This window comes from Podarcis tiliguerta (genome assembly GCF_965153285.1).
Source record: "Podarcis tiliguerta genome assembly, chromosome: 1".
In the NCBI taxonomy this organism is placed as follows: domain Eukaryota; kingdom Metazoa; phylum Chordata; class Lepidosauria; order Squamata; family Lacertidae; genus Podarcis; species Podarcis tiliguerta.
In genome coordinates this window covers 126,692,809-126,707,308 of record NC_139534.1, presented here as the reverse complement: position 1 = coordinate 126,707,308, position 14,500 = coordinate 126,692,809, and the positions used below count along the sequence as shown (strand labels likewise).

Below are 14,500 nucleotides of genomic sequence, written 5' to 3'. Positions count from 1 at the left end.
CTAATCCGCTAATAGGGTTGCTTCGCAAGACGAAAAAACCGCTAGACGAAGAGACTCGCGGAACAGATTCTTTTCGTCTTGCGAGGCACCACTGTATCTCAAAAAGTGTGCATGCACGTGAAAGCTTATACCAATAACAAACTGAGTTGGTCTCTAAGGTGCTACTGGACAATTTTTTAATATATTTCGACTCCGTCAGACCAACACGGCTACCTACCTAAATGAAACTCTTGTGAGTGTGTAGCGTCATGCCAAAGAGAAGGGATTGTGAACCACTGAGTCTGTTACCCCTCAAATGGAAACACAGCTATTCTTTGAAATTCTTGTTTTTGGTATTTGGTTAAATATAAAATATGGTAGTGCTATAAAAATAGAATTCTCTGGATGGGTAGATCCAGGTTTGGGGCCAGTGCTCTTTGGTGAGAGAGCCCCAGTAGAGATTTAAAATCACAAAGTATACAGCAAAGTAATGCTTGGAAATATAAGCTGTTACAACAATAAAGATATCCCCTTCTAAGTTGCTTCCAAAGTTCCCCTTACTTCCCTTAACGTAGAAAGAAATCACACGTTTGGTAGGTTAAAAGTGGTTTACTTACAGACTCTTCAAAGGTCAGATTCATGTGCTTTTCCATACGGCAGTAAGAAAACACAGGCAGTAAGACTTAGTTTCTAAATTGTATAGAAACACAAAGATGGCTTTCTTAAGCCATGTGGTCTAAGCTTGGAGCATCCAACTCCTTACTAGTAGTGTTCACACAGTGGAAAGGTGGAAAGTGGGAGAACCAGATGCTTGATAACACCAGCCTCCTTTTCCAGGGTCTAAACAATCTGGTCATCCTGGACATGTATGGAAACCTGATCGTCTGGAAGCAGGATAACTACCGCCTCTTTGTAATTTTCCATATCCCATCTCTGAAAGCCTTGGACGGCACTGCAGTGGTGAGCTCCTTTTCTACATAAAGGATATGTATAAAACTTTTATGTCTTATAAGCAAGGAAGGCAGCCAGCCCCAAGCAGAGAATACAGAGTCAGTGTCGAATATTGTGCTTTGTTGAATATTGTCTTGAATATTGGGACCTTGGGGTGAATGTAGGGTTGCCATATTTCAAAAAGGAAAAACCAGGACACCCCCAAAATTGTTGAGCTTCTCGCAGTGAGGGAACCGCCAGAAGGCCCTTGGCACTGGACCTCAGTGGCCGGGCTGAGCGATGGGGGTGGAGACGCTCCTTCAGATATACTGACCGAGGCCGTTTAGGGCTTTCAAGATCAGCACCAACACTTTGAATTGTGCTCAGAAACGTACTGGGAGCCAATGTAGGTCTTTCAAGACCGCTGTTATGTGGTTTCGGCGGCCACTCTCAGTCACCAGTCTAGCTGCCACATTCTGGATTAGTTGTAGTTTCCGGGTCACCTTCAAATGTGTAGAGTGCATTGCAGTAGTCCAAGCAAGAGATAACTAGAGCATGCACCACTGGCGAGACAGTCCGCGGGCAGGTAGGGTCTCATTCTGTGTACCATGTGGAGCTGGTAGACAGCTGCCTTGGACACAGAATTGACCTGCGCCTCCATGGACAGCTGTGAGTCCAAAATGACTCCCAGGCTGCGCACCTGGTCCTTCAGGGGCAGTTATCCCATTCAGAACCAGGGAGTCCTCCACATCTGCCCGCCTCCTGTCCCCCAAAAACAGTACTTCTGTCTTGTCAGGATTCAACCTCAATCTGTTAGCCACCATCCATCCTCCAACCGCCTCCAGACACTCACACAGGACCTTCACCGCCTTCACTGGTTCTGATTTGAGAGGTAGAGCTGGGTATAATCCGCATATTGATGGACACCCAGCGCAAACCCCCTGATGATCTCTCCCGCGGCTTCATGTAGATGTTGAATAGCATGGGGGAGAGGACAGAACCCTGAGGCACCCCACAAGTGAGAGCCAGGGGTCTGAACACTCACCCCCCAACACCACTTTCTGAACACGGCCCAGGAGGAAGAGCGGAACACAGATGTGCTGTGTACGCTCTGCAAATAACGACTTTATTCTTACCTATGTCCTGAATCTTCCAACATCCAGCTTCAATCTTCTAACCTTCATTTCGGCTCTCAGTTAAAAATAAATAAATTAATGTCCTCAATGCAGGAAGCATCTGAAACTGAAAACGCTAAAGATTTATTTGGGGGCAAACTTAATGCGGATATGGTTGCGGAAAGACTGGGCCATTCCAACTTCAGCAAAATGCAAGAATTAAATTGGACGGCCTCCATGATCAGGTCAGTAATATTTTTAACACGAGTGACAAGGACTGCGGGCAGCTGCCCAGCTCTGTTTGTCAGCAGAGTTCCTAAAACCGCACATCGGCGCTTACCCCTAATTGTCCCTGAATCCCTTTAAAAAGTACAGCTCCCACCATGCCTGGCTAGGGATGGGAAGCTCCCTAGAGAAGCCAGCCCGGCTCCCTCCTTGCTGTCCTTCCACTGGTATGTGAAGAAGACCTCCTTATTCCAGCAGGATTTTGGGGACTGGCTGCTTTTAATGAAAGGGCTGGTGCCTTTATTTGTGTGTGTATGAAACATGCGGTGGTTGGGACTGGTCTAAGCTGGACTTGTATGCAGAGGCGGAGCAAGGTGGGTGTGGTCTGCCCTGGGTGTCAGGTAGACTCTGCCCTGTAGGGCGGCAGGTAGATTCCTCGTCGCAAGGCATGCATGCGATCTCTGCAAAAAAAAAAGCTCAACAACTCTGTCTCCCCCCCCCCCCCAAAAATGAAAAAAAGTCAAACCATTTTTTGCAGGCAAAAAAATATATTTAAAAATTCAATGTGGGGGAGGGTGACAAGAAATTTTTCGTACCGGGTACCACCTGACCTTGCTACACCACTGCTTGCATGCCTGGAGAGGGAGGGTAGCTCAACGACAGAGCACAGCCTTGGCACACAGAAGGTACCAGGTTCCATCGCCACCATCTCCAGTTAAATAGATAATGAGTAGAAGATATGGAAAGCCTCTGTCTGAGATTCTGGAGAGCGGTGGCTGCTGCTGCTGGCGGTCAGAGAAGACAATATGGAGCTAGCTGGACCAATTGGTCTGACCTGGAGTAAGGAGGCTTCCTATGTTCCTAGATCATTGTTTTCTTTCTCTGTCTCTCTCTTTTAATTTTTATTTATGCTTTTCAGGTTCCTTAATTTTACAGTCATTTTAACATTTCAAAACCTGACTTCCTTCCCCCTCTTTCTGCGGTTCCTTAAAGTTATTATTGTTTTTTATATCTTCGGCATATCCAAACTCATTTAATTTGCTCACTTGTTTATCTACTTTAAATATTATACTCCTTGCTAAAACTGCAGGTTATTACAATAATCCTGCTAATGTTTTTATCTGTTTGCAGTTTATCTGTAAATATTAAATAAACCATTTCCATTCTTTTATAAAAAGTTTGTTATCTTGATTTCTTATTCTTTGGTTTCACCATTTCTGCATATTCCATAAGTTTTTGTATCCATTTTTCCTTTGTTGGGACTTCTGCTTCTTTCCATTTTGGGACGAGTAACATTCTTGCTGTTGTAGTAGCACACATAAATAAATTTCTATACGATTTAAGTAGTTCTGTCCCTATAATTCCCAAAATGTTTTCCATTTGCTTTGAAAAGGGAAAGAAAAGCTCTGTAGATGTTTCCTTAGAGCATGCCTCAGGGCGGGAAACAGCATCAAGTTTTATTTACCATCTGCCCCTCTCTAAATGTCTTCTTTCTTTCTTTCCTTTGTCTGACTCAGAATGGTGGATCTTGCGCCAGCAGACCAGTTTAAGAACATCACCAGCGTGAATCTGCAGAACAACAACCTCACCTCTTTCAGTGGTCTGGTCTACCTCCCTAACATCAAGGTGAGTCATTTAAGCTTCCTATTCTTCCCCTCTCGTTCGCAGGGAATAGAGTGCAGATATAGATGGCCCTGGTGTGGGTGTGCGAGGGCTATTTCAGACTTACTTTAAAAAAAATAAAATATTACCATTTACTACAACTATGCCCCAGTTTTCAGGCCTCCGTCTCAGTCTTCTTTCTCTCCTCCTCCACAGATTATTATAAGGGTGAATGCTGTGAAGTCCATACATTGCTTTGCAATGTCAAGGATAGTAGCAGCCAGGGGTAGTAGCCTCAGAAGTTCTAGAGAAGGGATGGGAAACCTGCAGCCCTGCAAATGTTCTTGGATTCCCAAGTCCCGTCAGCTCCAGCCAGCCTGGACCAGTGGTCAGTGATGATGGGAGCTGGATACAGAGGGCCACAGGTTTCCCATCCCGGCTCAAAAGGCTGCTGTCAGGAGTGAGGCAGCAGTAAATCACACTGTGCAAGTTAACTCTTTATTAGCCAAAATGTGTCAGGCTTAATGAAGCAGCTCTTGAGACGGAAGGTTCCCACCTCCTCACAGCTGCCTAAGTCCCCTCTGTAGGGATGCGGGTGGCACTGTGGTCTAAAACACTGAGCCTCTTGAGCTTGCTGATCGGAAGGTCAGCACTTCGAATCCATGCAACAGAGTGAGCTCCCGTTGCTTTGTCCCAGCTCCTGCCAATCTAGCAGTTCAAGAGCATACCAGCGTGAATAGATAAATAGGTACCACTGCGGCAGAAAGATAAACGGCATTTCTGTGTGCTCTGGCTTCTGTCTGTGGACAAATGCCAGCTCCCTCAGCCTGAAAGTGGAGATGAGGGCCACACCCTATAGTCAAATTCAACTGGACTTAACCGTCCAGGAGTCCTTTACCTTTACCAAGTCCCCTCCACTCCATGATTTCCCCCAAGCAATTGGAGACTGTGCCTGCATGTCTCTTCTCCGCCCTTTTCCTGCCTCTTCTGGTTCTGCGAGACCTTCTCCCTCTGCCCCCTCATCGTTGCCCCACCACCACTCCCCTTGTTCTGAGCCTTCTTCCCTTGGGAGTTCCCAAGCTGGTCACTCTCACCATTCTTCTGCATCTAACCAGTCCACAGCATCCTAGGACTAAGCAGGTCAGAACTGTGGATCTGTCTTTATTCCCTGTTTGCGCTACTTGCCCCATCCTAGGTCATAGAATCATAGAAAATTATAGAGTTGAAAGAGATGCCAGGGGTCATCCAACCCAATGCAGAGGGTCAATTATGGGTCCTTTTTACATGGCCAAACTGAATTCACCTGATATCCTCCGACTCAATTTTTTTATGCAGGTCCTCTGCCTCAACTACAATCACATCGAGTCGATCCTTCCCAGGCAGAAGGTTTCAAATCACTTAACCAACAGGCAGCTGCTGTACCAGAAAGTGACATCCAGCGGCTACGGACAGCAAGGGTCTTCTAAAGGAAACAGGTATGGCGTAGATAAGTCCAGCAGGAGCTGCTGAAGATGGATGGGTGTTCTGATGCCGATCTAGAAGCACCGTTGCTTTGTGAAACCCAGAGGGATGATGCTTCCGCTTTGGGAGGTTGGTGTCTGGAGGGAGAACCATTTCTATGCATTTGCAGTGGGGGCTCCTGCTTCCTAAGTCAGACACCCTGGGTCCCCCTAGTCAACAGCTCCATTTGGAGGCTTTTCTGGGGCACATTCTGATGGGGGTGCAGAGGAGTGGAACTGGTGTGTGAACGACCCAGACTGGTAAACGAAGGCCTTGAGATACTGTGGACAAGTTCCTGGCGGAGGCACGAAGAGAAAACAAATGGTATCTCCCTTGCATCTCGGCCTTTTGTTCCAGACGCGTGAGCCCCTTATATCTGCTTAATCTATGAAAATCAGACTGCTTTGTCCAGCCTCCTCCTCGGTCAGTTTGGTCCAGGTGTACAGTGAGGCTTTTGTGCTTTTCTCAGAAACATCTGGCAAAAGATATGCGTGGGTTTTGCAGGTCTGATATCTCCGAAAGACCTTAATCAGGCTTATCAGTCGGGGTATTAAGTCCTTGAACCCTTTAGTTAATTAAAAACTGCTTAATTCCACTGTCTGATTCGCGGGGTATCAGTACAACCTTTCCTTCTTAAGGCAATTAAGTCCTCCCTTTCAGCCTGCTTTCAGTAATCATCTCAGGCCTCTTCTGTGTATGAGTATTCTCATAGCAATGGCCATCGGAAGTGTTTGCTCTTTGTGCTTTAGAGCACAGACAGTCCGCCCACGAGGCAGGATGAGGCAGCCGCCTCGGGTGGCACCTCTTAAGGGGCGTGATTTGGACTCCTTCCATTCAGACTGAAGGTGTAAATGGGTGAATAACCCGTATTTCTTAAAGCTATGATAGTCCCTGCTACATCTTCAGTTCCCCAAAGGAACAAAAACCCTGGGTGAGTTCCTGGAACCTCATAGTCTCTTGCCACAACTTGGCAGAGAGCAAGTAGCTTCCTGCTGATAATGCACCCAGGAACACCCCCCTGGGTGCGCTGCTGTGTAATAATAATAATAATAATAATAATTAATAATTTATTATTTATACTCCGCCCATATGGCTGGGTTTCCCCAGCCACTCTGGGCGGCTTCCAACAAAACACTAAAATACAATAACCTATTAAACATTAAAAGCTTCCCTAAACAGGGCTGCCTTCAGATGTCTTCTAAAAGTCTGGTAGTTGTTGTTCTCTTTGACATCTGGTGGGAGGGCGTTCCACAGGGCAGACGCCACTACCGAGAAGGCTCTCTGCCTGGTTCCCTGTAACTTGGCTTCTCGCAGCGAGGGAACCGCCAGAAGGCCCTCGGCGCTAGACCTCAGTTAACTTAACCTGGCATAGGTAACGGTAAAGGGAGTCCTGACCATTAGGTCCAGTTGTGGCTGACTCTGGGGTTGCGGCGCTTATCTTGCTATATTGGCCAAGGGAGCCGACGTACAGCTTCCGGGTCCTGTGGCCAGCATGACTAAGCCGCTTCTGGCAAACCAGAGCGGCGCACGGAAACGCCGTTTACCTTCCCGCCGGAGTGGTACCTATTTATCTACTTGCACTTTGATGTGCTTTCGAAGTGCTAGGTTGGCAGGATAACCTGGCATGCCAGACCCATAAAAAGGAAGTGCGCCAAAACCTCAGAAGTAACCTCCATTTGGCCGATCCCTGACTTTTCCTATGCAGAGCGGCAGAAGTATTGCATTCTGATGTCTTGCTCCACTTTGCCCTGGCAGCAAAGGGCTGTTGCCAAGGGGTCGTCATGAAACTTTTACTAAATAGAAGCAAACAGCGGTTTCCAGCTGTTCCACTTTTCCTCGTGTCAGGCATTTTGCTGGGGGAAGAGTGGATTTCCATGTTAATGCCCGAAGTCCATAGTGGGGGTTCCAGCGCTGCTGTTTTAACAGCAGCATGGTGTCCTCGCCCAGCCCTGCTTCAAAGCTTTAGCAAAACTCTGTGCGTTGGGGTGGGGGGAAGCTGTATGTAAATTTCTTTCTTGGCAGTTAGCGGCTGAGCTCTGTCCCCTGACATGGTCCCCTTGTTGTTTCAGGGACGTGGGAGCCAATGAAAGCTTGCCCCCGATCATGGAAAGCTTAGAAGTTCTCCATCTGGGCTACAATGGGATTGCCAGTTTGGCCTCGCTGCAGATTAGCAGGCTAAAAAACCTGAAGTTTCTGTTCCTACAGGGTAAGTAACAACAGTAGTATAAACAGTCATTATCACGTGTTCATATGATACCGTTTTGGGGGGGAGGGGAGATGGAAGAGAGGTCTGTAAGGACATCTGGGGGGTGGGCTGGAACCCTGAGTTGGAGCACAGCAACATTTGATTGCAGACTCAGCTTGTAGTATATATAATCCCCAACTAAATGTTACCCATTCGCTTCCCAGAAGCCACTGCAGACTTCTAGACAAGGCCAGAGGTAGACCAGTTGATCTGTGGGGTTTTGTGTGTGCCTGTGTGTGTATATATACAGGGCTTTTTTCCAGCCACAACTCACCAGAACTCAGTTCCAGCACCTCTCAGGTAGGCGCCATTGCCAATATAAGAGAACAAGGGTCCGTAGTGAGTTCCGGCACCTCTTTTTCTAGAAAAATAGCACTGTGCATAGGTGTGTTTCTGTGTCTGTTGTATTTTATAAGGTTTTATTAAGACTTTTCATAATACATTACAATAAAAAACAAACTAAATACAAATACAAAGTCCTCTTTCGTAGGTAAATTTTAACTTAAGCAATCCAATCTGGCTTGTCCAGATTGGGTTTGATCCTGGTAAATCCCCTTTGTTCCCTCTTCAAAAGAACAAAGACACAACAGTCTTCTTTAAAAGTATAACAAGAAGTTTACTTACATTCAGTTCACAGTAGGTTCCCTGAAGGCAGGTTTTAGCTTGTAGTTACAGGAAAGAGAGTGGGTTCATCCCATGTAGGGATATGAGCCCATGTGCTGCTGGCTGAGAGCCAGCAGACAGCAAAATACATCAACAGCATCAAGAGTTGAAGAAGTCAACAGAGCAAGAGGAGGATGGCTGCGTGACTGTCCCTTTTTACAGGGTCTCACAGGGTCACGCCCATCTACCTGGTCACAAGCAGGGGGAGACCAGGTGTGACAGGAAGTCCTCCTGGCTGGAGTAACATCCCCCTGTGTGTCCGCTCTGGGCAAACAGGAAGTGTTGTACTTGACTGCTTTTGTTACACCCCACATCCTTTGCTCTTGCCACTGCAGGCAACGAGATCAGCCAGATCGAGGGGCTTGACGGCCTGCAGCTTCTACAGGAATTGGTGCTGGATCATAACCGACTCAAAGCAATCCATGAGAATTCGTTTGCTAAGCAGAGCTCCCTGGTGGCGCTCCACCTGGAGGAGAACCGCCTGAGGGAACTGAACAATTTGCATTGCTTGGTGAAGCTGCAGAAGCTTTTCCTTGGCCTCAATAGAATTCAGGTACAGTGGATCTGGTGGGAGAGAGCGGAGCAAGCCTCCCCCAATCTGGTGCCCTCCAGATGTGTAGGAGCTGCAGTCTAAAACAGCTGGGGGGCACCAACTTGGGGAAGGGCTGGATGCAGAAGGTTCCAGTGCTGAATTCTGCACTCAGCTTGTCTTTTGCTGTTAGGAAAGAGAAAATCTATCCATTTTGGTTTCTCTCCATTTCCCGTTTTTCCAAAGTGCGGTTTTTCAATTTCCGCACCAGTTTGCAACTTCTTGTTTTAAAAAACCCTCTTGAAGATTCATCAGCAAATTCCTCCTAATGATCACATATTTGTATGCAGCTTTGGCTAGAACACAGCTTTTTTGCAAATGAATTCTCCCTAATGCAATGCATTATGTGAGCATTTGATTGCATACTTTACCTTGGTATATGCATTTTATTTGGTAAGCTTGGCTGGAGAACTGCAAAAATCTGGAGAAGTGCAGATTTGAAAGGATGGTTGTGTTTCGATTGACTCACTGTTTTGGGAAGGGCGATTTAGGTAGGCTTGCCTTTGAAGGGGGACTGGAATACATTTCTGCCCCATCCCTAATTGCAATGGATCTTGTGCTGCTATCTCTTAGGATAATAATAATAATAATAATAATAATAATAATAATAATAATTTATTATTTATACTCCGCCCATCTGGCTGGGCTTCCCCCGCCACTCTGGGCGGCTTCCAAAAAAAATATTAAAATACAGTAATACACCAAACATTAAAAGCTTCCCTAAACAGGGCTGTCTTCAGATGTCTTCTAAAAGTCTGGTAGTTGTTGTTCTCTTTGACATCTGGTGGGAGGGCGTTCCACAGGGAGGGTGCCACTACCGAGAAGGCCCTCTGCCTGGTTCCCTGTAACTTGGCTTCTCGCAGCGAGGGAACCGCCAGAAGGTCCTCGGAGCTGGACCTCAGTGTCCGGGCAGAACGATGGGGGTAGAGACGCTCCTTCAGGTATACTAGACGGAGGCCGTTTAGGGCTTTAAAGGTCAGCACCAACACTTTGAATTGTGCTCGGAAACGTACTGGGAGCCAGTGTAGGTCTTTCAAGACCGGTGTTATTGAGGAGATTTCACCCCTCCCATACTCAAGAATCACCTCATCAGTCTCCTGACTCTGCAGAGAGGAGGAGGCGTGTTCTTATATCTGCATGTTCCAATCCAGCACTCAGTGTGAGATAGTCTGAGATAGTGAGACTCACTGTGTGTGAGATAGAGACTCTGAGAGAGAGAGTCAGCCAGTAAGTGAGTGAGTCAGCAAGTCTGTGTGTAGAAAAGACTGAGAATCTCCATTTGTATATAGTGTATAGAACAGTAGCTGTTAGAGAATAAAGAAGATATTCTTCAGCACTGTCGTCTGAGTATTTATGCTCCGCTGTACTTCTGCTGCACAACGACTGTTATCTTGGTGAAGTGATTTGCGGTGCTCACAGCTCTGAGTTGTGAGTCCACGGCACTTGGACCTGTTCTACAGAGGAAGGTGGTCTCTGGAAGTGCCATCCAGCTCGCCTAGCCCAGTCAAGACAAAGGTGGACGAGTCCAGTTGGTAACACTGGCTCTAGGGCGATGCTGACATCGGTTATGGGCCCAGTCGTTGTTCCAGTCGTCTGACCAGGTGTTGTTCCAGTGGTACCAGTCATCCCAGTCGTCCCAGTTGCCAGAGGTTTCTGTTGCTGATTGCCGGACGGCGGAACGGAGGCTGCATGCTGGACTGATTTGTGGTGCCCAGAAGCAGAGCTGTTTTGAAGCAGAGTGTTCAAGCTGCCGCTGTTGCTGTTGCTGCTGCTTGATTTATGGAGGTATGTTGCTGACTGCCAAAGAAAGAAGATAGCATCCCTGTTTGCCTGTTAATTGCGCTCTGAGTGGGAGAGAGAGTGGCTGAAGGAGTCAAGGCTTTATCTGTGTTGCACGAGGGAAGTGTCTTGCTCTAAGTAATAGCAGACATGGCCTGTGCACATTCTGGCCAGATGGCTCTGTCTTTTCCTCTCCTGACGCCTGAAACTTATGCAGTGTGGCAAGTGAAGATGAAAGCGCTTTTACAGAGGGAAAAGCTATTTCACACGATAGAAGATGACCCTCCCGATAAGGATGATGATGAATGGCCTGAGTGGCATGCTGCAGACATGAGAGCCCGAGGGACAATTGTATTGAGTGTTTCAGATCACTTGCTGGTTAATTTAGAGGGGCAAGAAACTGCACGAGCTGTTTGGGATAAGCTGAGAGATATGCATTTGAGGCAGAATGCTGGTTCCAGCGTGATTTTCTTCAAGAAACTGTGCAGGCTTGAGTTGGAAAAAGGTGGTGATTTGCCTAGCCATCTATCTGAGTTAAAGCGTCTCAGACAGGACCTTGTTCAGCGAGACCTGGCTATTTCAGAGGCTGTGTTTGCAATGCTCATGATAAATAGCCTAGATGATTCTTATGATGGAGTAGCTGCCCAGATTTCTACCATGCCTTCTGACCGGCTAACGGAAGATTATGTGTCTAGCGTGCTCTTGAATGAGTGGGATCGCAGAGAGGCTGTTAGAGAAAGCCGGGGAAATGGTGCTGTTAAAAATGTGCTTGAAAATGTGCCTAAGTCTCCAGCAGGGGAAAGTGAAAGTGAAACTGCTGCTGTTAAAGCACTAAAGTTGAAGCGGTGCTTTTCGTGTGGAGCACAAGGCCATTTGAGTTTTCAGTGCAGCAAGAAAACTTCAAAGAAGAAGGGAAACTTCAGAGGCAGAGGGGGAGGAGGACGAAACCCCCAAGCACCTGCTACTTCAAAGGCTTTGATCTCTCGCTGCTGCAATCAACGTGGGCGGAGTTTCTTCGTGGTCGACTCTGGCTGTACCAACCACGTAGCCAAAGATAAGGATCTCTTTGTTCAGCTTGAGAAGCAAGAGCAAGAAATCAATCAAGCAGATGGGACTGTTCTCACGAGTGTGGCTAAGGGAACTGTGTTCTTAAAGAGCCTGAATGCAACAATTAAGAATGTCCTGTATGCGCCTGATATTGAGGACAATTTGTTAAGTGTTTCCCAGCTTGAGAGTCAAGGGTTTAAGGTGGTGTTTGCTAAATCTCGCTGTGAAATTCGTCGAGATGGCAAGCTCATTCTGTATGCAAAATGTGTTAATGGTTTGTACCAATTGCCTTTTGTTTCAGGTACAGGTACTGCAGAAGCAACTAAGAAAGAGTGTTGCAATTTATCTGTTGATAAGAATGAGAAGTTGCATGACCAATGTATTCATTATTACCACCGTGTTTATGCTCATTTAAATTTCCAGGCTGTGGCAAAAATGCCTGATATGGTTCAGGGTATGAAATTGAAAGAATGTCCCTACCACATGAAATGTGTTTCTTGTGCGGAGAGTAAGGCAAGGCAAGCTCCCAAAGGTACAGAGTCTGGGAGAGAGGCCAAGAAACCATACGAAGTCATTCATGCAGACTTAGTGGGGCCTCTAGCGCCTTCTAGAGGCAATTCAAGATTTTTCATGGTTTTGATAGACTCCTATTCCAGATATGTATGGGTCTATATGCTGCAGAAAAAGTCTGAAGCCTTTACCAAGTTTCGCCAATTTTGTAAATGGCTCAGAAATGTACATAATGAGAACGTACGTTGTCTTTTCAGTGACAGGGGAGGTGAGTTTTGTTCAGAGGAGTTTGAGAGTTTTCTCTCTGAACAGGGCATTGAGCATAGGACGGCCACGCCCAGATCACCCTGGCAGAATGGTTTATGTGAGAGAGTAAACCAGACCCTGCAGCAAGGAATTAGAACACTGTTACATGATTCGGGGCTGCCCAATCCCTATTGGGCCGAAGCTCTTTCGTTTTTCTGTCACGTGTACAACAGGAGGTACCAATCCGCGGTGAATTGCACCCCATATGAGATGCTTCACGGAAGGAAGCCATGTGTAAAGCATTTTAAAATTTTTGGATCCGAGGTTTGGGTGCACACCTCGCAGGGTGACAAACTGAGCAAGCGTGGAGAACATGGTGTTTTCCTAGGATATGAGAAAGGGTCTTATCGTGTCCTGATCACAGACACGAAAACCATCAGGCTGACCAGGAGTATTGAGGACAATCCACAATGGGACAGAGTTGGCGTTTTTCAGTGCCATCCCATTTGTGATGATGGTGCAAAAGGGGCAAAGACAGTTAAGAGAGAGGCAAGTTCTGATGTGATTGATAATTCTGGTGCCAATGTAGTTTCGGATGGTGGCACAGATTATCAGAGCCCAAAAGCCTCAGAAGAGTCTGACGCAGATGCAGACTTAGCAGCTTCATATACTTTAGCTCCCCATTCTCCCAAAGAGGAGGAAGCACCAGAACAAGAGGATCAGAGAGTTTTGCGCAGATCTGAGAGAACAACCAAGGGTGTAGCACCGAAAAGGTTTTCTAAAGAGTTCGCCAAGACTGCGGTCACGAGCAACTCTGGTGTGGTTTTTAAACCAGGCAGAAAGTGTGCTGAGAGTAATAGCACAAAACACTTTGTTTATTTCCTTACCTGACCTAAAGTGGTTTATGTGTAATATGTTTAAAGGATCAGGATTGAAGGAGAATGTGTTTGAGTACAAAAAGTGGTTTGTTCAAATCTGCCTAAATAAGCAATGTCAATTTGCATGTGAGAAAGAGAAATGTGTATGAAGATTTTTCTAGAAGCTGCTTATTCATTTGAGTGTTCACAATGTGTATTTTGTGTAAACTGCAGATTGAGGTTTATGTTTTAACTCCTTCCTAATGGACACAGAGTGGTTACAGTGATTGTTTAATGGTATTGTTAAAGTGTCTTAGAAAAGGGGGAGAGAGGTACCTGCAGATATGTTAACCAAGGTTGTAAGCAGAGTACAACTTTTGGAGTGTATGTGTAAATTGCAGTTATGTTAAAGATTCTTGGAATGGTCGGATGAAATGGGGGAGGATGAGGAGATTTCACCCCTCCCATACTCAAGAATCACCTCATCAGTCTCCTGACTCTGCAGAGAGGAGGAGGCGTGTTCTTATATCTGCATGTTCCAATCCAGCACTCAGTGTGAGATAGTCTGAGATAGTGAGACTCACTGTGTGTGAGATAGAGACTCTGAGAGAGAGAGTCAGCCAGTAAGTGAGTGAGTCAGCAAGTCTGTGTGTAGAAAAGACTGAGAATCTCCATTTGTATATAGTGTATAGAACAGTAGCTGTTAGAGAATAAAGAAGATATTCTTCAGCACTGTCGTCTGAGTATTTATGCTCCGCTGTACTTCTGCTGCACAACGACTGTTATCTTGGTGAAGTGATTTGCGGTGCTCACAGCTCTGAGTTGTGAGTCCACGGCACTTGGACCTGTTCTACAGAGGAAGGTGGTCTCTGGAAGTGCCATCCAGCACGCCTAGCCCAGTCAAGACAAAGGTGGACGAGTCCAGTTGGTAACACTGGCTCTAGGGCGATGCTGACAGTTATATGGTCTTGGTGGCTGCTCCCAGTCACCAGTCTGGCTGCCGCATTCTGGATTAGTTGTAGTTTCCGGGTCACCTTCAAAGGTAGCCCTACGTAGAGCGCGTTGCAGGAGTCCAAGCGGGAGATCAGTCAAGAAACAATTGAGCCAACAAATGGTCAACTGGGAATTAGGGGTCGTGATTTGAATAGACTGGAATACGACTGGGAAATCTGCAGCCCTCTGGATTTTGGACCACTCCTCCCATCATCCCTGG

General features: G+C 46.5%; 1 protein-coding gene across 4 annotated transcripts in view; it reads left to right on the top strand.

Annotated features, from left to right (window-relative positions):
* The window catches only part of LRRC9 (leucine rich repeat containing 9), a 74,682-nt gene that overhangs the window by 47,490 nt on the left and 12,692 nt on the right, over window positions 1-14,500 (top strand). For all 4 annotated transcript variants that reach the window (XM_083433625.1, XM_083433624.1, XM_083433622.1 and 1 more), the window contains 6 exons: window positions 817-939; window positions 2,139-2,269; window positions 3,767-3,875; window positions 5,187-5,326; window positions 7,421-7,557; window positions 8,595-8,812. In XM_083433625.1, the coding sequence (XP_083289751.1) occupies window positions 817-939; window positions 2,139-2,269; window positions 3,767-3,875; window positions 5,187-5,326; window positions 7,421-7,557; window positions 8,595-8,812 (858 nt within the window). The remainder of the gene's footprint in view (window positions 1-816; window positions 940-2,138; window positions 2,270-3,766; window positions 3,876-5,186; window positions 5,327-7,420; window positions 7,558-8,594; window positions 8,813-14,500) is intronic.